Source organism: Mangifera indica, chromosome 12 (genome assembly GCF_011075055.1).
Source record: "Mangifera indica cultivar Alphonso chromosome 12, CATAS_Mindica_2.1, whole genome shotgun sequence".
NCBI classification, from domain to species: domain Eukaryota; kingdom Viridiplantae; phylum Streptophyta; class Magnoliopsida; order Sapindales; family Anacardiaceae; genus Mangifera; species Mangifera indica.
In genome coordinates, this window is record NC_058148.1 from 5,659,117 (window position 1) to 5,683,797 (window position 24,681).

Genomic DNA, 24,681 nt, shown 5'->3' on the forward strand with positions numbered 1-24,681 from the left:
GCCAATTACTAACCATTGATCCATATGTAACTTTAGCCTAATTAAAGCTATAGGAATTTAGCCTAGGGAATGAGATAAGTATTGAAAAGTGGCAAAAAGTGATGACCTTGTTAACTTAAAAGCATAATAAATCAATTTTCAAAGTTGGCAAAACCATGGGCAAATTAACCAAGACCACCTTAAACATTACTTATAAAACTATGTTTCTCACTTTAAGTATGGAAATAGATATATATTTAATATATATAATAATATAATTAAGTAATTTTAAATTAATAATAAAATAACACGTATTCATATAATGACACATATAAATATATATTTATTTATGTATTTAAAATGGATATACATAATATTACTCAAATATTATAACCAGTATTTTCTTCATGTATATGCTTATGTAATAAAACTATACATAGAGTAATTTTAAATTAAAGATAAAATAATATCAATCAAATAGTAATATGTCATTGTTTATATATAAAATTGTATTTATTATTTGTACATATAATATGTGTATAAAAAAGTATGAAAAGACCAAAATATTAATAACTTGTGTAGCCATTCTTGTCGTGGGGATTTTGTGTTGCATAATTTCATTATAAAATATGAATACAGTGAAGAAGAAAAAGCAAAAGAGGAATCAAAGTAGTTCGCGTCTGTGGCCCAAGAGGACATTTGGAAACAACCTGTAAACCTCGGCAAAGTAGAAACCGTGTCCATGAAATTGATTCCTGTTTATCAGTATGTCTTCTTTTATTGGATAAGTCGGTTTTTGAAGATAAGTGAAGATTATCCTCCCCTACTTTTGCTTTATTCAAACAGAAAGACAATGAATGTGGCAACTAATAAGCAGTATATATAAAGGTGTGAAAGGTCCAGCTCTTTTTATTAGCATGCATGGGAAGAAGAAGAAGAAGAAGCAGCCAAATGGGAAGTAAAAAGATTTGTTTGTTGCTGATTATGTTTTTCCTGTATCTTTACATGTTTGCAACAGCTTCCTCTGCTCTTCATCTTCACATGAAGGCTTTTTCTTCAGGTAATTTATAAATTCCTAGCTCTAGCCTTATTTTTTTAAGAGAAGACATCTTTTTGTTTGTTAATGGGTTGCTGGGTTGTTGAGTTGTTTAATTGAGGCTTTGTTTTAGTGTCAGAAACACATAGTTATAAAGCTGATGAATTTGGCTGAAATTTCTGTGATTCATGCACACACATAGTTCATATTTTTAGAAATTTTACATGAAAAATTCAGAAGCAGCAGCCAATAGATGTAACTTGAGGATAGAACAATTAATATTGGTATACAATTAACTGAACCCTTTCATGTAAATGAACTTTGATTTTGTAGTTATCTAAGGCATTAAAGAATGAATTTGAAGAACAAAAGAGGAAGCTATTGACAGATGCTTCTAGGTTGAAAATGAAGCAAACTTTTTCATTGTTGTTCTTGAATTCTGATAGGATATGCCACTTTCTTCAATTATTGCATATATGAGAACAGCTATATCAGATTCTTGTCTCCCACAAGAATAATTCCTCCTAGTAGAGCAAATTTCACTTCACTTTCAATATAATAATTAAGCTTGGAATATAATTAACTGCTGTAAAGTCAACATTGACAATATATTTTGGAATATGAATCAAATTTCACCCCAAATTTTATTGTTGAGAAGTTGAAAATTCATCACCATTTTTACTCTCCTCTCAGTCACTTATCTTATTCCCCCTCCTTTCTTTTTGATGTCAAGTCATCATTAAATACAAAAAATTAATGCTTAAACTGATAGACAACGACATGCACATATCAAAATAGAATCTCAATATAATACCATTTGCCATTTCTATTAAATCCACAACCAGTCTGGTAAGTAACAGCTCAAACAATAGTTTTCAAGTCTACATCAATTGACCGATTGAGAGACAGTAGCCATCAAACATTTAGGGGACAACAAGAAGGCAGCATAATAAATGTTTCTCTATTTGTTCTAGATAGTGATGCTAACTTTCAACAATAATTCTATTTACAGATTCTTTAGAGGATATTGATCAGGGTAATAAACATGTACCTGCTGAACATGTTCATGGCACAGGAAAAGCTAATATTGATCACTATGCTGAAAGTGGTATTGTAGAAAGCAGCAAATATGGCCATAGCAATGGTTTTGGAGAACATGCTGGGGCTGGATCATCTGGCTCTGGTGAACATGGGAGCAATGGTGGTTCTGGAACACCTTATGTACAAGGCGGCACCACTGTCATCCCCATATATGCAGGGGGAGCGGCAAGTAACCACCACCCAAACACACACCACAATGCTGGGAGCCGCAACCAGAATTCCACTGGATTTCTCACCTTGATCTTGACTGTCATTGCCTGGTTTGTACATTTACATAGTGGATAGAAAAACTAGCCATTGTGTTCGTTCAAATGCAAGAGTGTTTATATTTTTTGCATAATATATGTACATAGAAACTGTGAATGTGTTTCCTTTGATGTAAAATTTCCAGATTAATGTGTGTGTGTGTGTGTGTATTCTCTTTTCTAAATGTTCTGATGTAGCACTTTGTATTATCACGATGCAAAAAATGTTTGATGCAAAATAAATATGCTTTCAACTTGTGGAGATTATGTTCAAGCTTATTTCATGACCACGCAAATCCATATTAATGCCTTGTGAATATGGTGTGCACAGGTGTTAAGAGAGAGCAAGGAACAAAAAACTGGCAGGAATATAAATCAACTCCAACAATAATAGACAATCATAACAGAGATCTTGACTCAAATTATAATTAACATGAATTTGATTTTAAGTGGATTCACGAATAGGGTGAATATAGAACTAGGCAAGTTCTGCACATTTTCCCTTTATTTTTGAAGTTATTAGTAGAACTTTTTGGACTTATTCCCCTGTTCCACTACCTCAATAAATATCTCTGATAGGTGGATATGTTCTACTTATATCATCCAGTCAAAATGTCAATTCTACTGCACGAGAGTAGTTAAAAAGCCAGTCTACTAATCTACAGTCTTTGCCATCTTCATTAATAAGAGATTAAATGAAGGTATTATTGATCATTTACTAATTTTTAGCCTAGGAAGAAGATTAAAGAAGAAAAGCAAAGATTTTTCAACAAATAATAATCAACCTCTATTAAGAAATGAGTTAGTTGCTCAAGTTTGCGTGTCTCAGAAAACTTGCACCGTCCTTTACCATTTGATTCAATATCTTCACTTTCCTCTTGGATGAGGTGAAATCAACATTGCTTAATTTCAGTTGTCACTTGCCACCGCTACTGTTGGAAGCATCTCCATCCGTTTTATCAGATTCCCTAAAGAAACGCACAGAGACAAATTAAAAATTGCAAAAGCATCTCGTTGATATTCTTATGAAGTGAATCGATGTAAAGATATGGAGAGAACAAAGAGTGGAAAATGCAATGGAGCTAATTGCACTTAATACACATAACTGCTGTTAACATCCATCAGTAATGGAGCATAAAACAACAACCATGTTCTGAATTTTAAAACAACCAAAGTGAATATTATATGCAGAAAAAGTTCAAAAAAATTAGGGACCAACGGCAGAATTTGAGTTTCAAGATTGGATTGCTACATTTTAGGATGTCCAGGGCAAGAGAAATGTACTGCCTGAATTAAGAATGATGAAAAAGCAAGTAAATAGGACATGGAAAGCACCCATGACAAGAGAAAATTCACACAGGATAAGATTCATTTCAACTGGCAAGACAATGGGCTGATGACCTTCATTAGTTTAAGCATACTACCTTGGATGATTAGCATCAAGGAATAAATGTTCACTCATTTTCGAGAATCTTGTTTTCTTTATGGCCTTTTTTTCCTATTTTGGACTTCCACAAGCAAGCCAACTCTAGAAGACTTCGCATTCTGAAACAGATAGTTTTCGTCACTGGTGATATAATAGTTAGCATTTAGTCCTTATCAAACTACACAAAGATGAATATGTATAAAATTAACCCGAAGACACATTAAAGAGAGATCAATAGACTGTAATTGTTTGAAGGTTGACATTCGTAAGGTCTTTGACACAATGAGTTGGGATTTGATGCTATTGGCGTTACGGACAATGGGCATTCTAGTTAAGATGGTTTAATGGATTGAAAAGTGCATAGCCACACCACATTTTTCATTTGCACTGAATGGAGAGTTGCATAGGTTTTTTCCTTCATCCAAGGGAATTAGGTGGGGAGATCTTTTGTTGCCATACCTCTTTTTTTTGGCCATGGAGGGCTTGGGCAATATCTTGCGAGAGATTACTCAGGTTCTCGGTTTTTAGTACCATTGGCCATGTTGCTAGACATGTATCATTCACCTATGTTTTGCTGATGATTTGATGATATTTTGTCATGATATTTAGTACCATGCATGACAACTCAGTCTTCTCTGGATGAGTTTGCCAGAGTTTCAGACTTGGTTACTAACTTGGATAAGAGTCATCTTTTTCTGTCAAGGGTTAGTGTAGAGGTTCAAGTACAGATGGAGTTTATTCTGGGCTTCCAATTGGGTGTCCTACCTATATGGTATTTGAGATATCTTTGGTGACCACTCAACTTAGGCATTCTGACTATCAACCTTTGATTAAGCAGATTCTGGCTAGGATCAAACTAAGGACATCAGTTTCACTTATGTTTGTCGACTATACTTGATTAAGTCAGTGTTGTTCTTCATACAAGCATACTGGTCTTCCATATTTATTCTTTCTACAACTACTATGATGAGGATTGAGGATTTATTGCGAGTCTTTCTCTAGAGAGATTTCGCTCTCACTTTCGAGATCTAAGGTACCTTGGGCATTAGTATGTTACCCTTTGAGAGAGGGAGGGTTGAGAATAAACAGGATTAAAGATTGGAATAAGACAACAATCTTGAAGCATGTTTAGAGGTTTTTCATAGATCATACTTCCATTTGGTCATTTTGGGTCCACAAGGTCCTTTTTAGAAGTCGATTTTTCTAGCATATCAGGGTTACCTTCCAGGCTTTGTGGGCATGGAGGAAAATTCTTATTAACAGGGATTTGTGTGCAGGACTTATTGTCAACTGCATTGGGGACAGTCGGGATACTATGACTTGACTACTGGATACCGTAGTGTTGTATGTGTGATTTGTTATCTTTCAAGTTGCTATCAGCTACTGGTCTAACTTAAGATGCCAAGGTGTTAGATGTCATCCAGGATATAGGCTTTCCCATCAGGTACCTTGGTGCTTCAGCATATCTAAGACTCAGTCACCATTCATCTAAGAATTGACGTTTCCAATTACCTTATTTGAAAAGGTCACTCTTCCGACAAGTTTTCAATCGATTCTGCATGAAACATGTTATGGACCCAAAAAAATGTCAACTCTATGCACCATTTGCTTTGGTTCCCAGGACATATTCCTTGCCACTCGTTCATCCTCTAGCTTGCCACTTTGGGTCGTTTGCATACCATGGATTGACTTCAGGCTCATGGTCTTCTACATTCTACCAACTGTGTTCTATGCGAATCACAATAGAGACTTATGATCATCTTTTCTTTATCTAGAATTTCTCTAACTCTGGAGGAAAATCAAAGTTAGGACTCTTATGGCTTAGTCAAGTTTTTCATGGTTCTTCCTAATTCATTGGGCATCTTTGCATCTCAGAGAGACTTTTGACATCTTCTTTCCCGATTATCCATGTTTGCCATTATATACTATCTATGATATGAGAGGAATAATCGTATGTTTCTTCAACATTGCTGACATTACCATGAAATTGTTTTTGGTATTTGTGAGGTGGTGCGTGCTAAGATTGTTGACTTGAAACGGAGGTATGAGATCTCGCCACAGTTTTGAGCTATGTGGCAACTACCCAGTTATTTTTCTTTAGAGCCTACGTGCTCATTCTGTCTTTTCTGACTTTTGCTTCATTTGTTTTGAGAGCTTGCGTGCTCATTTTGCTTTTATTATGAGATTTATGTGACATTTGTTTGGGGTATGTCCCTCGTACTCTTGTACTTTATTTTGTTTTGTAAAATTTCTTAATTTCTCAAAAAAAAAAAAAAACAAGACTGTAGTAGTGATCTTTGATTGCAACCATAAAAGCTTTACAGTAATTTCTATGGCTTTACAAAATTTCTAAGGTATCTAATTACAACCCATATTTCTCCATGCCACATATGACTTTGGAGAGGAACAAGTGCTCTAAACAGTAGAATTGTAAGATGCCTACTTATGTTTCTGGCAATAATTGGTGTCATTTTATCCACAAAGCATTACTGAAGTATTGCAATGCATGAAGTGAATCAGTTAAAAAAAAAAAAAACCAACAAGCAAACACTCTAACTAAAGCAAGGGAAACCACATTTTTACGCTGCTTAGAGCACAAGAAAATAGATGATATAACAAGCACACACACAGTTATGCCAAATTCTACAAGAAATTTTGCCATAAAAGATTATTAGTAATGTTGAACAAGGACTGATCACAAGACTTCAACAGTGTCTTTGGAATAAGAAGGGACCCCAACTAAAATAGACCAAAGATGGAAATCCAAATACAAAGTGTTAGTGATCTTCCAACCAGGCCATGGTTACGGGATTTGAACACAAAAAAATCATATCTGCCATATTAGAATAATCCTTTCAAACATTTAGACAGAATACAATTATGAGAATCAAGCATTTTTCACCTATGCTTGCACCACTAACAACTGGATAGAGACTATCGGCTTTCTTTGTAACAAAAAATTTGATGTTAGGAAATCTTTCAAATAGTTTCATTCAGTACTTCTCCGCGTCTCCTCCTGTATCCAAATAAACCTAAAATTAAAAAGCAAGTAGAATTATTCCTCTCTTACAATGGCATTACCAGCTTAGAGCTATGAGTTAAAAGAGTCATTAAGAGAACATTGTATTTCATAAAAATCACCTCAGTTAAAAGAACAACCATGTTTAGCACCCTTGTGATCAAGCCAATTGCAGAGTCATGTGATATCTCATTCAGGTTTATCTTGTTTCTGTCAACAAGAAACAAGGGGAAATCAAATGAGAAATAGAAGAGATAGAAAGCCAGAAGTTTCTTTAATCATTAACAGTAAAAACTTATTGAGCATCTTAGCTGAAATCTCCCTAGGATCTATAACATCCACAACCCATCCAATTCATTCATTAACGTTCAATTCCTCAAATAATTTTTCCCTCTTATCTTCCTTTATGTCTTTGAATCTGCAGGCAGTTAAACAAAAAGCTTTAAAGCAGCTTGCAATTGTCACTTCTACGCTACAAGTTGTGGCACCACCTAGCATCCACCAACTATGCCTCTCAAGGTAAGACAGACATGTTTTAAACTAATATTAGATATTCTAAAGCAATTTTAGCTTATCTCAGGCACATAGGTTGTGCTTGCATCAAGTTATGCAATCAGTATGCAGCATCACATACAACACAAGACATAAAAAAACCTAACCTTGGCTTAGCGAAGAATGCAAAGTGAAAAAGTAAAACCTCTTGGGCAATAGTGCACAGCTCTTTTACTCTAACAAATATCAAGCAAAAAGAAAAGGCATATATTCTGAAGACATTATTAAAACAAGTTTCCAGCAAGAGAAGAAATTAAGAAACTGACAGGTAAAAAGTAGGTAACATTCAACTCATTTGAACACTATAACTAGTTTTGATAAATCAAATAAATTAAAATGAAAGATTAACGTATTAGTTTCCTGTTAAAACTCACATGTTGCAACAAAAGCCACATCCCATTAATCATACTATGAAAATAACTTAAGCTTGAAAATTGGCCAAATAAGTAACAAACAGAAACACAAAAGAAAAGAAAAATGTCATAGTTTTAAGAAAGGTCATAGAAAGAACATAAATCTGACATTCATTAAACCTAATTATATCCTCCACTTCATGCATACAAAACAGTGCCTTTATAAAAAAATAATAGAAAAGTTGAAGATAAAAAAAAAAGTTGTAGAGTAAAACCTGCAAAGTTAAAAATGGAAAGAGTCTTCTGATAGGAGCGAGCACAATACAAGCATCCGTAGACAATAGGACCTGAAACAAATAAAACGTTTTCAGAAATTAGAATTAAAGGAAGAAGTAAGTAAATGCATGAATTCAAACAGGAAATGACCTAAAACAGGGCCACGGCCGGCTTCGTCGATGCCCATAATGCAAGGCTTTATTGCCCATTCTTGGACAAAGCGAGCTGTTTCCGATCCCATTACTCAAACTGCCTCGGTCATCTGTGCTTTGGAGGCTCCATTCTGATTCCCCTCATAAAGGAGAAAGGTTATTTGTTTGGAAAAGTTCAGGTTCTTTGTGTGATATACTAAAGGTCAAAGAACTATGTCCCACCCAAGGTATAATGAAATTAGACACGTTAATTGAATCGGATCGAATAGAGATTTGATATAAAATACAAAAAAAAAGTACACCATGAGAAAACTTGGGTTGATACTGTAGCATACTGGGTTAAGCCCATGGACCTATTGGATCGAGCCTCGGGCTTTAATATTACCCCTATGAGTTGCCCCGACCTAGCCTAACACCATTTTAAAATAATCTTTTTTTCTTAATTCTGCCTTGTATCCTTCTGCCTTGCGGCACAAGGCTTCTGCCTAGCCTTAATTTTTTTTTAAAAAAATTTAATTAATTTATTTTTTTTATATAAACCTATTCATTTTTTCTTCATTTTCATTTTCATTTACAAATCTATCCATCTTAATTATTTTATTATATTTTCAATCTAATTTTTTTCTCATCAATTCTCTTTATAAAAATATTTGAATTTACAAATAATAATTCTTTATGTTTATAATTTTATTTTTATTTTTATTTTATCATTACAAATGGATCAAGTATCAAATGAATTCAATTTATTTGAATATTATCATAGTATATATTTATTTATGTTTTATAATTTATACATATGTAAATTAATTTATTTATATTATATTACAATTTATAATATTTTTCATCATGTAACTACGGTATTCCTTCGTCATAAGTGAAAGATTATAAATAAAATATTTTGAGTACTGTCCTCAGTTTTAATAATTGAAAAATAATTTGTGTTTAAAAATTTTAAATAATTTTTTTAAAATATTGATTAAATGAGTCGGATCAACCCATTTAAAGCCCAGACCGGCCCAACCATTTACGACCTATTTTTATATGGGTCGGGCCTTGGGCCTTTATATAGTAATAGGTCGGCTCAGCCCGAAAGCCCATTACTGTTTGGGCTTCGAGCTCGACCTAAACCATTAGCCCGATGGGGCGACCCTGAGCCAGCCCGGCCGGGTCCATCGACACCTTTAAGTCAAATGCAACTCCCACCCTGTAACTTTAAAAATCTAAACACCCACCCTCAACCAAACTTTCATTAAAAATTTCATTTAAGGTTAGAGGTAAAACTGTTATTTACTAAAAAATTAAAGTTTTATCACATTTTTTTCTCTCATATTTAAAAACTTATATTTTTCCCCCAACCCAAACTTTGAAAAGTGGCAAAAACTCCCATAGGATTTTTTCCTCTTCTTCCGACGTCAATTTATCCTTTTCTAATTGTCGGTCGTCTTCCCTTCCCTTTTTATCTCTCCTTCAGTCTCTCTCTCTTGCCTCTCCAATCGCCTTTAGCTAGAGACAAAGACGAAATCATCTTCGTCTCTCTAACAAAAACTCGTTGTCTTTGTCTAAGAGACGAAGACAACATGTCATCTTCGTCTCCAATCGAAGACGATCGGAGAGGCAAGGGAGAGAGACCAGAGGAGAGATAAGGGGGGAAGGGAGGATGGTTGATAGTTGAGGAAGGAGAAATCAACATCGAAGGAAGAGGAACAAACCTTAAGGGGTTTTGTCACTTTTTAAACTTTGGGTTGAGGGAAAACATAAGTTTTTAAATATGTGAGAGAAAAATATGATAAAACTTTAATTTTATAGTAAATAACAGTTTTACCCCTAATCTTAACTGAAATTTTTAATGAAAGTTTGGTTGTGGGTGGATGTTTGAATTTTTAAAAGTTGGAGGGTGGGAGTTGGATTTCACTATACCTTGGGTGGGAAATAGTTCTTTGGTCTTTAGTATATTATACAATAGAACCTAAACATTTCCAAACAAAATGACCTTTCTCAATTATTTTAACGAGCTTAAACTTGGTTCGATTTATATAGAATTGAATTTGAATTGAGTTTTGAGCTCAACTTATTACTAAAATAATATTGTTTTTAATATATATTAATCAAAATGATGTTGTTTTATATAGAATTCTTTAAAATCATGAATTTAACAAGTTGAACACTTTTAAAGCTTAAGCTCAAGCTTAACTCAAATTTAGCCCTTGTTATATGCTTTCATTTATAAATATATAAATGAGTATATATATGACGTGTCATCATATGATTGATTGTTACTTTATCCTTAATTTAAATTCATTTAATCATTTAATAACACACATAATATATATATATATATATATATATATATATATATATATATATATATATATATATATATATATATATCTATTTGTGTACTCAAAATAAAAATACATAATTTTATTGAATTATAAATTGTCAAATTTATAAAACTAACAATGTATCTTGATTTTTAGTTTTGAAAATACTTCAAATTTGAGATAGCAAACCTTAAAACACTTATATTGTGAAAGATATAAAGCTTAATATTACAATTAATTTGCATGCTTTTTATTTTCTGGGTTGAAACTTGTTATTTGATTTTTCATAATAAATTTTGTCCAAATTTCGTCAAAAATTTGTAAAAAAGTTTTTCCTTTATATTTTTTATTAGATTTGTACGAGAGTTGAACGAAATATTTGTATGTTATTTTTATTTAGTATTTCTTTTATTTGTGGATTTGAATATTGTATTATTTTAAATCCCAACAAAACTAAAATATTTTGACTGAGAATTAAAAATTTCGCGAGCAAATCAGGTTCAATTTATTCATTCAGTTTAAATGTTGAAGAGATCTCAGAAACTTTTTGTCTAGATAATGATGCGTTCGATGAATCCAAACAAAATTCATTTGGACGATGAGTTTTATGGTCGAACAATGAAAAGATCTTACTTGAGAGGTAAAGAGATGGCAACAGTAATGATGATGGTTTAGGGTGAAAAGAGGAGATTGTCGATGACTAGAGAAATGAAAAAAAAATCCAAGGTCTGAGAGAAAAATATAACTTTTTAAAATTAAAAAGTTTTAGGTGGAAATGAAATTATTAATTTTTAAAACTTAGAAGAAAATGTAACAAATTAAATATTTTTTAATATTATTATAAAAATAATGATTTTACTCTTATATCTAACTAAAAATTTTAACAAAATTTGATTTACGAGTAAAACTTTAAATTTTTTAAAGCCAACAGATGTAAATTTGGAATTACATCAACCCTTGAGTGGGAACTAGTCTTTTAGCCTATTTTAAATCCCAACAAAACTAAAATATTTTCGGTGAGAATTATAAATTTCACGTGTAAGATAAGTTCAATTTATTCACTTGGTTTAGACATTGATTATGCCATTTTTCACCAAAATATTTAATCAACTCAATAAGCAAAATCATGTAAAAAAATTTACAATTTTCTCCATATAAAATAAATAAAGTAATTATTACAAACCTTAATATGAAAAATTCCACCACCAATCTTTATTCATCATAAAATACCACTTTCTTTGTACCTAACAAATATTCTCTTACACATTTTTTCTGTCTTCTATTACAAAATACTCATAACATGCCCTGCAAATTATATATATAAGCTTTCTCTCTTCAATTCCAGAAAATCATTCAGCTTCCATCCATATATAATATTGATGAACTCTTGTAATCTGTAAACCATTAATGGTGCAAGTTTTACATTTCTAGTTAAACCCTAAACCCCAGTATTAACACAACAAAGTTCATTCACGCTAAATCTAAATACTCCATCGATCAATCATAAGTAAGATGGAGACAGTTGGTTCTTGGCAACTGCATCGGTGATCAAATCGAGATACAGCATAGCTTCCTGAGGGAGAAGTCCTTCAAGGAAAACTTTAAACAAATGTGAGTGAGTCCCCTGCATTGTATTCACACACTGAACCAGAATTTTCTTCTGTTGCTCTTTGCTCAGCTCAGTGGCTTGTACCAATGGCAGTAAATCCCTTTCTTCCTCCTCAAAGTGCTCTTTACAATGCCCCTATTCACACACACATTCAGACCCACAACAACAATCACAAAATTTAATTATCAAGCTTTGAATCTTGACTTGTCAATCCAACTATGATTAAAGCGTAGCAGCAAATCAATGCTATTTAAAGCATATTGAATAAAACTTTAACATGGCCTACGTTATCTATTCCTTTCTTTTTCAATGGTGCAAGTGCAACAATAAGGGTAAGTTTTCTCATTCATTATTGCACATGTAACACTACCCCACATCAGAAGACGATACTTTTCATAATGTATAACATCATACTAGAAAAATTCAATTGGAACCAAAATATACCAGCAGGGATTTGAGGCGAGTGGAAAGGTTGTAAAGAGCTTCTTGATAAATCAGGGTTCCGGAATCTAAAACTCCAATGGATTTGATGTCTTCTTTGATTCCATTCATTATGGGAAGGTGTTTTGCATGTTCTTCATTTACAGCCTTGCAAAGTCCTGCACAAATTTCATTGTCAGCATTACATACATTGCTCATTTGAGAATTAAAGTAAAACTTAAGGAATGTTTTCTTCATAATTATATCATAATAACATGAACAATCAGATTGAAGTTATACTGTCAATTTCATATTTAGGCCTGTATAAAGGATTAAAGTCATTGTCTCATGTAAGATACAGTGATCTAAATTAATTGAGATGAAACATTAATTAAATTTTAATCAATTTTTATTATCAGATTAATACTACTTAAACAAATTGGGACGATAATCTAATTGAGTGATTTCTTTTTTGAGAAATCTCATTCGAATTGGATCTTTTTTCTGGGATTTAATCATTTCATTAAATAAATTAAGAATTTAATTCTAAAATTTCATAAAAGAGGATTTAAAACTATGCCCGACTCCGTCCTTTGCTGCTCAAGCAACCCTTTGGAAGCGGCTGGGTGAATTTACATTTATATAATTTGTATATGTTCAAAGTTTATTTTTATTATTAATAAAAACTGATATCTATCTTGATTTACTAATAAGTATGAAATCTCTAAATTTAGTAAAATAATGATTACGATTTTTACCTAATTTGATACAGTACAAAGCGGTGCATGATTAAACAGTGGTCGTTACCTCGATCAGCCATTTCCAGCAGCGGAAACACAACTCTCTCCTCCATTTGGGCGTGTTCCAACAAGAAGTCTAGCAGCTGCGAGTAGCTATTGCCGAACTTCTTCATCTCCATTTTTGGACTCCCCACCGCCGGATCCACCGCCTTCTTCCCGCCGCGCTGCGCCAGATCCTTCGCCCACCTCACCATCCTCTCCAAGTGCCACCTCACACTCTTGTGCTGCAGCACCACCACCCTCACGATAACCGGCGACGTCACGTCATCATAAACCTTCTCCCGGTAATCATCTCGTATCACCGTGACCTCCGTCAATGGAGGTTGGGGAAACCTACTCTCCACGAAACGTAGTAACGTTTCCCTATCTCCAGTGGCAGAGTCAAAACCGGCGCAGATTTGCACAGTGGTTTCCATATTAGAAGCAATAAACTGAGGAGAAACAGACTTGTAGAGAAGTGCAAAACGAGCATAAGCGGTGATAGAACTGGTGGGGGAGCCGTACAACTTGACCATGGGGGCTGTGTTAGAGGGCGGAGACGGCGGCTTGATCTTGATGGAGTCGAAGGGCACCGTTTCTGGAGTGGGAAGTAATTTCTTCTTGGAGCGAGTGTTGGAATCGAACTCCATTTCCCGGGTCGGAGTTAATTTCTTAGAGCCAGAAGTACAACAGTTGTTTCCCATGAGGATGTGGTGGACTGGTGGAGTAAATATTGAAGAGTGTAATGGAAGAAAAGAAGAAGGGACAAGGTGGGAAGATGGGGCTAGTCTTAACTAACAGAAAAAGGAAGATGAAGAAAGTGAGACAGCGGGTTCAGTTTGTAAAGGACACAGATAAAAAGAGAAGGGCTGATGGAAAGGACTTAAAAAGGGGTTTGCATTTCGCAATTCTTTTTAAAATAAAAATTATTTTATTTTTAATTAATATTATAAATCACATAAATTTTTTTTTTAAATAATTAAATCTACACAAATTTAAATAAAATAATATACTAATATTATTTTATTAATTCTAATCAAATACAATAATTATTTATATTTATAAATTTTATTAAATATAATAATAATTTATACTCAATACTCCTTCAGATAATCTACTTATAAAGTAATCTTATAATTTCGATAATAAATTTAAACCAAACACACTCTAATTGTAAATTTTGGTTTATTTTTTCTTATACAACATGGGTTTATGACAAATTTGGAGAAACTTTGAACATGGTATAAGTATAACTATACTTTATTGTGGACGATGATACTATAAACACAAAAGTGACGATATTGTAGTAGTTTCAAAATGATAGAATTATTATTACACTTTATCGTAGAGGATGATTCTTTGATAATAAAAAGAATAAAATTATGTGTATAAATAATTTTACTAATTTATTTATATCAACTGAAGCGGTAATATATAATTGGATAATATAACCGTTTATTTTTTTTATATTTTAAAATTACTTAATCACATGTTATTATATAAAATTATATGAATAAATTAACAAAATTTATTTATATATATAATATTATCCTAATAAAAAATATTTATTTAATATCGAGCAATTAATGTTTTCTATTCCCATACTTCAAAACTTGTGGAAGAGAAAATATCTTTCTTGAAACTTTTTTATTAATTGCGAGATAAGATAATGCTTTTTCACTACTAGTTTTGGTAACATTGAATAAAAGTTTACGTATAAACAAATCTTATTAATTTATTTAGGGTAAAAGATTATTTTTCATCCAAGTTTTAGCTCAATCTCAAAAATATATCTATGATAGATAATAAACTCAAACATTTATTTATTCTTAAACTGTCGTTAATTTTTTTTGTTAAATACAAGGATAAAACCATTATTTAACAAAAATATATAATTTTATCTTATTTTTCTCCTCAGATTTTAAAAATTAACATTTAACCCTCATACCTGAACTTTGAAAAGTGACTTCTCTCCCCCACCCCCCCAAATCCCAAATTTTTTTTCACTCCTCCCTTTGGCCATCGGCAATCAACGTGGTTGGAGGTTAAATGACAAGCGTCATTCAGATCTAGATGACAGAGAGTCGTCCAGTTTGGAAGACGAAGCATTGTCTAGAATAGATGACTTTCCATTGTTTAGAATTGACGACACTCCGTCATCCAAAAATTGGATGACGAAGCATAGTCCAAATCTAAACGATGGCCATCACACTTGGGCGATGATCATTGTCCAGAGGATGATCTCCAGACGAAGACTCTTACGTTGTTGTTTGATCATCGCTAGAGAAAATGGTTAGATTTCAGGGGAAAAAGTGAATTTTTTAAAACTTAATTTAAGAAGAAAATGTTAGTTTTTCAAACTAAAGGGGAAAATGAGATAAAATTTTAATTATTTTAATATTATTGATAAAATGACAAATTTATCTTTCAACCCTAACAAAAAATATGTAAGTGTGTCTTAACATAATAAACTTTAGGTGAGTATGTAGGTTTGTTATCTATTATAGGTATATATTTATCATTTCAACAAAATTTGGATGGAAAATTATCTATTTTCTAATTATTTATATAAACTGAGATGATAAATTATGATCACGTGATATGATTTTTATCTTTTTTTCTTATTTAAAAATCATCTAATCAAATTTTATCATATCGAATTATATATATAATATTACCCAATAACATTTATATATAATTAATATTTTATTATATAAATATAAATTAAATTATTAAGTTGAGGAAAGTATAGTAAAAACAGAAGTGATTTTGTCAACTTTTTGGGTCTTTTGAAACTTCCCATAAATCTTGGTATCAAAGGAAATTGTTATTCTTGCTAACGACTGTGGTTAGTTTTTATTTGTCCGTTAGAGCCGAAAGAGTAGGCCGCATTTAATTTCTTCTTCATACGGGGGTGACGAACATATTACCAACAAAACTAGTAGCATCGGTTTTGAATATATAAATATATATTATTATATAATTAAATAATTTTGAATAAAAATAAAATAATATACAATTATATGATGATATATATAAATATTATTATGTATTTATTTATTTAAAAAATCTAAATACTCATTTTATCAATTGTTAAATTTAATAAAATCTATTAATATTAAAGGTGTAATTATCATTTAATTAATAATATTAAAATAAAATAAAAAATTTATCTCATTTTTTATCTTATTTTTAAAAATTAATAATTTTTTTATTACTTAAATTTTGAAAAATTACATTTTCTTTTTAATAGAGTTAACTTAAAAGGTAACACATTTTTTGAAGCTCTTCTTTCTCTGCTTCGACTACCTTTTCTTTCCGAGACTGACCATGATGCTCTTTGTGACTCCTGAGATCATCATATTCAAAATCTTGCTATTGTTTGTTGTTGGATTTGATGGTCTTTGGCATGGACTTCTTGAACCAGGATGATTCCATGATTTTTGAGATGGAAATTCTTGTATTTGGATTTGGATCGAGAGGCTTTGTGATCAATCTCCTCACTTCAAAAGAAAATCACGACGAACATTTGAAATCTCATCTATAGATTTTAGATACATGGCCATAATATTATCCTCCTGAAATGGCAAAAATCCTGTAAGAAGAACATATAAAATAATCCCATTAAGACCAAATATCCGCCTTAGCTCGGTCGTATCCTTTTTTTCCAATGACTTCCGGCGCCACATAGGCTGCCGTGCTGTAAGTTGTTTGCAATAATCCATCCTGTTTCAAATGTTCCGAGAAAGCTTGCTTGACTTCTGGCGACTTTCGATAATCCATCCTGTTGATTTGTATGCAATAATCCATCCTTTTTCCGAAGACTTCCGGCGCCACAAGACCAAATCTTTCGCTTGACTTGCTCCATCATGCCGACTTTAATCACCTTTTCCTTGTTCATGACTTTCATTGCCACTTGTTTGCAGGTGTGCACGTGGCGGGCGAGGAAAACTTTGGCAAAAGTCCCATTTGAGCTCATATTTTCCGTGGAGCAACGTCAGACTGGAGTTGTCGGCAGATGCCACTTTTAACATACAAAGCTTTCATACGAATGAATATGAAATAGTACAGTACAAAATAGTACAAACGGATTAAAATTTTATTTTTTAAATATTATTTGATAAATAATAATTATATTTTAATATTAATAAATTTTGTTAATTTTAACTATTGACAGAAAAGTTTTTAAATTTTTAAAATTTAGTAGGTGGGAGTTTAACAATAAACTAAACCTTAGGTGGAATAAGTCTTTTTACCATAATTAAAATAATATTTTTTGATTTCAGAGATTAGTAAAATTAGTGAAATACTATAACTTTTAAATAAAAAGTTTGAGTTTAAGTTTCTATTATGTTTATCAAATCTTAACTTATTCGGTACAATGATTATAGGTTCGATCATTGTACTTTAAAGTTTATCTATCATATCAATTCAAGCCAGATTATCTCTTTAACAAAAAAAAAAATAGTATTTTTTATTTTATTATATAATTAGCAAATGCAATTTTAAATTATGTTTATCTTTTTACTTACTTTTTCATCTAATTAATAAATTGGTTTTCTACAATTTAAAAAAATATATATATAATATATTCTAAAAATAAAAAAAATCGATCAAAATATGTGTTCATTTAACACAACTTATAATTATTGAATTATAATTATGAAAATTGCATATAATAATAATTAATTATATTATAATTTATTTTTGTTTATTTTATATAATTTATGAATAATCATAATCAAATGACAAATAAATTTAAAAGGTTGATTATTTGTTTTTAAATGTTTATTATATCAAATATTTTACTTTTTATATTAGAAATATAAAAAATAATTAAATTTAATAATTAAGTAATTCTAAAAAAATATTACTTAAAAAATTAAAATATGAAAATACAATTATAATTCATAACTAAATTATTCACAATCATAAATATATCATAATTGGTTATTTAATATATATTAAATAAGTAATTCCACAAATGTATTTTATATAAATATTGTTTAGTTTAGTTAATCACATATTACTATATTAAGTTATTTGCCAGTTTAGTAGAGTTTGTTTATTCAAGATTGTTGGAATAATTAATTAGGAGTAAAATTATATATAAAAATAAATTTTATAAATTTATTCATACAGATAATATATGATTTAATAATTCTAAAATGAGAGTAAAAAATAAAATAAAATATAGTTTATGTGAATCATCTAATTGTCAATTATAATAATAATATCAATAAAATTATGTGTACCTACTTTGAGTACACAAATGTATACACACTTATATATATTATCATACGATTGGGTGATTTCGAATAAAAAATAAAATAACACTCAATCATATAATGACACATATAATTTTATATATATTTGTGTCTACAAAATAAATACATATAATATTACTCTAATAATATTTGACTATTTAATTTATAATCCAAAAACAAGTAAAAATTATATATTTTTTTGCATCATTTAATGAACATTTATGTATTATTGGGAGGGAAAAATATATTTCAAACTCCTTTAATCTACGACTTGAATTTAAATGAGAGAAAATTATGTTTTTATCGATAACATTTTATTTAGAAGAAAGTTAACATTTTGTTATATGAAAATATTGTATTGTAAAATCTTGAAGAGTTTGCTTTTTGATGAAATTATAATTGTGGTTTTTCATTTCAAAAATTGTATAATCTGAATTGCCTACTCATGTGTTGCTTGTCAAGATGTTTAAATTTTGGACATGATTTCAATGAGCTATAAACTTTGGGTTGAAGGATTACTTGATTGTTATCTACTGGTTATGATCAGATCCATTTAAGTCTTCATTAATTTTGGTTATTTTTATTAAGTTCTCTCTTTTTTTATTTTTATATATCCAATTTAAAATAAGATATTAATTATATATTTAATACACCATCTACTTGGGTCTGGGTCAGATTTTGTTCTTCATGTGGCTTTCAACATAAGAAACAGATGCAATCCTTTTCCCTTACTTTGAGATTACAAGTTTCTCCATCCCCACCTCAAAAATAATAATACTAACAAAGAACCACAATAAGCTACAGAAATATTAACAAGTCAATACAGCCATGTTCTCAAATGAGCAAAAAAGTGTTGCAAATTCTAAGAGACCATATCCTCTACAGTCTTAACAAAACCATCAGGTGGTACACACAGATAGTTGGATTCTACAGTACTAGGACCAGTGGCCATATACAAACCACCAGTATTTTTCATTTTTTATTTTATTTTTTTATATACACGGAACGAGGAATCAGATAATGATATCAAGGCTAAGTTTTGCTTTGCCTCATCAACACTTGAATCCTCCACAGGCAATAAACCAAAGTATGAGGATCAGGATAAGAATTCCACCTCCTAACATCAGTTTCATTCGGAGATTCTGCAGCCACATTTTTCGCCGCAGTTGCCGGCCATGTCTCTGGAAGCTGTCCGCCTAAAATAAAGATAAGAATCGTTTCAGTCATGAACCTCCTCCAAATCCCTTTCATGCATGTAAGACCAAGGAGAACAAAATACGCACCTGGAACTGTAAATTTTCTGTTTTGTCCACTAGTAGCTCAATCCTTTCCCCACGATCCAAAACCTGCTCAGAAAGGAAAACAAAATTTTTTATCGGTTTAAGAACAGCAGCAGAAAGCTCATGGATTTGCCTGCTTGACAATAGATAAAAATGATGTGAGGTAGAGCAACCTACTTCATCGTAAGCTCAAAACCTTGTCCTATTTATAATACAGAATCTTCAGGAAAGACCAAGCTCCCCTAAAGAAAAAGAGTTTAATATTAACATCTATAATAGCTTCTTGAAGTTATCTCTGAGGGCTTATAACTTCGACCACAACAAGAAATCTTTTAGGAGAAGTGAGCTTACAAGGCTTTCTAATGAATAATAAACCTTTGACACATCTAGATCATTGTTTTTTCAACACCGATTCTAGAAATGTTTTTAGATTTCAACACCAAAGTCTGCAATATTTCAGTCCAGTTTAAAACATCATCTCCCATTTGGTTATAAAGAATTCTCCTTCCTATCTCAGAGTGTTCATACTTTATGGGTAGAATTTCATGTACCTACCATCAGATTTGCCTTGATTATTAGATGATAAGCCAAAGGAAATGATTTTAAGAAACTAGATCACTCTAGAACTGACTCAAGAATGGAATTGAAAATCATTCTTCTTCAACAAGCATCTTCACTCATGCATTACATTCATATATCAACTCCATCTTGTGTAATCCACTTTCTTTTTCGTAGAGATCCACTTTATACACCAATATAAATTTAAGCTTTAATAAAGCTATAAACAAGGAGGCTTTATCACCATCATTTTTATACACAAGAATGAATCATGAGCTGCGATCATAAATAACTTCTAAGGTGTGTTTTTCATTATGCGTTTAGAAATGATGATGATGATGGTAAGACTTCCTTTTATAGGCTCACAAAGGCTTATATTCATAAAGATGTAAATTCTTGCAATGATGGTTTTTCAAATAATTTATATATTTACATCTTTCATCTCCTTATTACTTCCACCAAATCTTCAATTTTCATGTTCCCACCATTTTTCACATTATGCCCATAATATATACTCTTATTATGGTTTTGAGACTATTAGACAAATGTGTCAAACATGATTAGTACACATAGATAAGTAAAAGTTAATATATAATTTAAAAAACATGAGATCATGATTAAAGAACATTCAATGCTAATTCCAATAATGTATATAATTATCTATTATTGGCTTCATTTAAAACTTTTGCAACACCTAATGTGAGCATATCCCTCATCTAACACTTTCACAGATTAATCACACTTCACAGAAGCAAATATATAAACACAATCTTAAAGTAACAAATGAATAAATATTTGAAACTTCTTCATATAGGATATACATCTCTTATAAATTTCACGCCTGGACCTTAATGAGTGAATCCTAAAGACAATAGTGTAATATTAGTGTAGGAGCACAGAATAAATTAAATAAATAAATAAATACATAACCATGTTAGCAGATCACACAATAAGTGCAATGTACTTGGAAAAGAGGGAAACAATTTTTTATTTTTTGCACTATAAAATCACGTTTAGGATAGATAAAAAGGGGCAAGGGGTAATTAATGAGAGAGGAGAAATATTTTCTCAAAAAAATTCTCTAGAACTTTTCCCTATTTCTGATCCTTTTCTAGATTTCTATAACTTTCTTGGCAAAAAATACCCAACAAATTACCTCAAAACTAAAAAAATCATATAAAAATCTTCTCAGATTTTCATTTTTATGTATAGATATTTCATTTTGTGCTAAACTTTGTCATGAGGATCGTTCAAAGAACTTTTTTCCAAATGGCTTTGTGAGCTACTATATCCAGGACAAGAAGATTTTCATTTGATTTTCTTACTTTTGAAGTAATTTAAATGTATTTTGGTTGACAAGAAAGTTATGAAAATTTTGAGCAAAGAAATAAAAAATCTTCCACAGAGCTAAGAGAACTTTTTCGAAACATCTCTTAAATACTCCTTCCCCCTTTCTCTATCCAAAGTGAGTCTTTAATAGTTGGGCCCTTGAAGGAAAAAATTGTTTTCTCTCTCATATATCACACTTTTGTGTGACTTGTTGACGTGTCATTTTTAATTTTATTTTATGCTCCTACAACTAGGCTTTCATTTTCACTGTCTCCAACTTTTATTTATTTTCATTTGCTCTACAATCTTTAAGGGTTCATATTTCCAGGATTCATTGTCTCTCTATTTTCAAGGTCATTAATGAAAATTACAAGAGTCAAAGTCTTAAAACAACGTTGTTTTCCAATAGTCGTTGTCATCTCCATTCTCCAAGCTATGAATCTACATAATTTAAAATGAAAAACAGCAATAAAAGAAATAGCAAACACCTTGATAGTGCCTTAAATTCCACCAACTTCCCATATAGAATAATATTGTCATTTAAGAAAAATAGACCACAGATCATGGGAGCAACACCTAATACATCCCACAATTTGTTTTAAAGACTGCAATTTCATCTTTTTTTTACCACCTTCAAATAATTGAGGCCCATTATCAGCCCTTACTAATACCACAAAATTCCTGAGTGAAGCCAAGAACAAGCTAGTGCTTCAACAACTCAAATATTACTATTAACAACTAAACCTAAGATTCTAAACCAAATTCAACCATCAACATTAGTTTACTTAAACATGAGAATGTTCACTTCTGATGAGAAGGTAAAACTCAGGTCAGGTAACTTAGATAAAGTATTGTGTCCAAAAACATGCACACTAGCCACATAGACAAGCTCTCTTCCCAAATTTTTGATATATCTAGGTAAAATTCATTAAATAGTATCCATCTCCATTGCAATCTGTCATTTCTACTTCTAATAATATAAATATATCCACACAAGTATTTGAACGCCACCAAAATAACCCATACCTCAGTTAAGCTTCGAAAATCAAAAGCAAATAGCATAATTATAATCTATATGATACCCAAAATGATAAAGGGATCTTTCCATTTTATTCATTAAACATAAACATTTCAATTGCCTAAATCAGTCTTCAAGAGAGAAAAACTTACCTTCTCGATATTGTCCATCATGATCCCCTTGACCTCAGTTATTTGTGCCTTTAATTTCGAAAGCTTGCTTATCTCTTCTGGGTGGGTCATACAATATTGCATGTGCTCCTTAAGAATTGGCCTACAAATTATGGCAGAATTTACAAACTAATATAATATTGTAATAGAAAACTCCACACCTCGATGTAATCAAAGCATATACAAACCCGAATTCTCTGTCAAGATTGTATGCAATGCTAAATCGGTCTTCAAACAAGTCATCATCCTCGTCATCATCATCAAGTGGATGAGAACCCTCATTCTGAATACTAGCACCATAACGCTGATTAAAATCATCCTTCACTCGCTCAAGAAACACAAAAGGCACACTCCTCCCAACCGACTCATCAGCAACAAGAAGAAATACTGCACCAAATACCCAACAAACAAAACATCTTCAACAACACAATTTCCGACGTCAAAGGTAAAAACTCCAATGAAATCTAGAAAAAAATCACATCAACCTTCTCGAGAGTTCAGCCAAATTACAGGCATAAATCCGTAGACTTTAACCACAAACTTTACTTCAAGTTTATAGAACTTATCAAAACTCTAAAACTTATGAAAGATTACAGACTCTTGACTCGCTGCCTGTCATTGGACCAAACCTCCTATTTCAATGAAATTACCCTTAAAAATCTACTTTATTTAAAAGAAGGAAATACCAAATCCAGAGTCAAGCAAGAAGTTAAAAGTGTAGCCATCGCACGCATACGTATACTTGCTGCTATTAGAAGGTAATCTCTGCAAACATTGAACGCCTATGGTACTGAAATTTCCCGAGTACGATGTGTGTTCTGCTAAAACCACAGTCCCCTTAGCAACAAAGCTGTATATCAAACCCTTCTGACTCATCTCTCAATTGAATCTACAAACACATCAAAAATTAAAAACCCACAAAGGAAATGCAACAACATTTAAAAAAAAATAAAAATAAAAGAGAAAATCGTAAGAACAGTAGTCGATCTAACCGGAGGATTTGCGAATCTAAAGTGAGTAAAGTTAATTGAACCCAGAAATGGAGAGAATTTGAAAGAGTTTGGAATGTAAAGTGCGTTGCGCTATTGCTTCGTGTTTAAAGGGGTTCGATCGGGGATTGAATTACAGACGTGGTCCAACCGAATTTAACAGCGTGGAACGGAATCGCTGACGTGTTGTTGTGTTTGTTGAGAGATGGTGATAGGAAATATAAGGCTTGGACTTCAATGAAATTGTCCATAGTTGTAGTCGCCTCTCTTTGAAGTAACCGAGAGTGAAATTACATGGAATTGAATAAATTCGGCTTTTTGCTCATGAACATTAACCAAAACAACTTAGAGTAGGCCTTATCATGCAGCCCTCAGTAAATAAATCTTAGGCCAAACGCCGATTTTCATCTGAGTTTGGGTGTGTTTCCAAAATTACACTTATATGATTTAAAAAATCAAAAATCTTAGTTATAATTAAAAATAAAATTATTATTTAATAAAAAAATTTAAAAAACTAAAATTCTATTATTTTTATCTTTTTTTAGTTTAAAAATTTCATAATTTTTCTTCATTTAAAATTTAAAAAATCAAATTTACCCCCCTTAAAGTTTACAAATTGTTGTCAGAGATGGCGAAGTTTATCATCTCTGACTGCATTGGCTCTCCCTTCTAGTTTACCTCTTTCTACTAAGAGCTAATATGGTCGGAGATAGTCGTTTCCAATGACGATTTGCAAACTTTAGAAGAAAAATATTGCTTTTTAAATAAAACTTCAGTTAGAAGAAAATTATGAGATTTTCAA

General features: G+C 31.4%; 3 protein-coding genes and 1 pseudogene across 4 annotated transcripts; 1 reads left to right on the plus strand and 3 right to left on the minus strand.

Annotated features, from left to right (window-relative positions):
- The first annotated feature begins 783 nt into the window (after window positions 1–783).
- On the plus strand, window positions 784–2,623 carry LOC123193638 (hornerin-like). Of its 2 annotated transcripts, none has more exons than XM_044606698.1 (2): window positions 784–1,039; window positions 2,091–2,623. In XM_044606698.1, the coding sequence occupies exons 1-2, from the start codon at window positions 901–903 to the stop codon at window positions 2,399–2,401; spliced, it is 450 nt and encodes a 149-aa protein (XP_044462633.1). In that variant the 5' UTR covers window positions 784–900; the 3' UTR covers window positions 2,402–2,623. The 2 variants fall into 2 exon arrangements, with proteins under 2 accessions (XP_044462633.1, XP_044462632.1); XM_044606697.1 differs by having other exon boundaries at window positions 849–1,039; window positions 2,028–2,623.
- A 3,795-nt stretch (window positions 2,624–6,418) lies between these two features.
- Window positions 6,419–8,228, minus strand: LOC123193162 (annotated as a pseudogene).
- Window positions 8,229–11,650: 3,422 nt separating this feature from the next.
- LOC123192757 lies at window positions 11,651–14,107 on the minus strand. The gene is made up of 3 exons (XM_044605403.1): window positions 13,297–14,107; window positions 12,514–12,668; window positions 11,651–12,204 (listed from the first exon to the last, which is right to left on the minus strand). The coding sequence occupies exons 1-3, from the start codon at window positions 13,970–13,972 to the stop codon at window positions 11,962–11,964; spliced, it is 1,074 nt and encodes a 357-aa protein (XP_044461338.1). The 5' UTR covers window positions 13,973–14,107; the 3' UTR covers window positions 11,651–11,961.
- A 5,203-nt stretch (window positions 14,108–19,310) lies between these two features.
- On the minus strand, window positions 19,311–24,275 carry LOC123192372 (vesicle-associated membrane protein 727-like). The gene is made up of 6 exons (XM_044604904.1): window positions 23,883–24,275; window positions 23,577–23,779; window positions 23,079–23,277; window positions 22,873–22,993; window positions 19,819–19,881; window positions 19,311–19,731 (listed from the first exon to the last, which is right to left on the minus strand). Exons 2-6 carry the CDS (start codon window positions 23,764–23,766, stop codon window positions 19,588–19,590), a joined length of 717 nt encoding a protein of 238 aa, XP_044460839.1. The 5' UTR covers window positions 23,767–23,779; window positions 23,883–24,275; the 3' UTR covers window positions 19,311–19,587.
- Window positions 24,276–24,681: the final 406 nt, after the last annotated feature.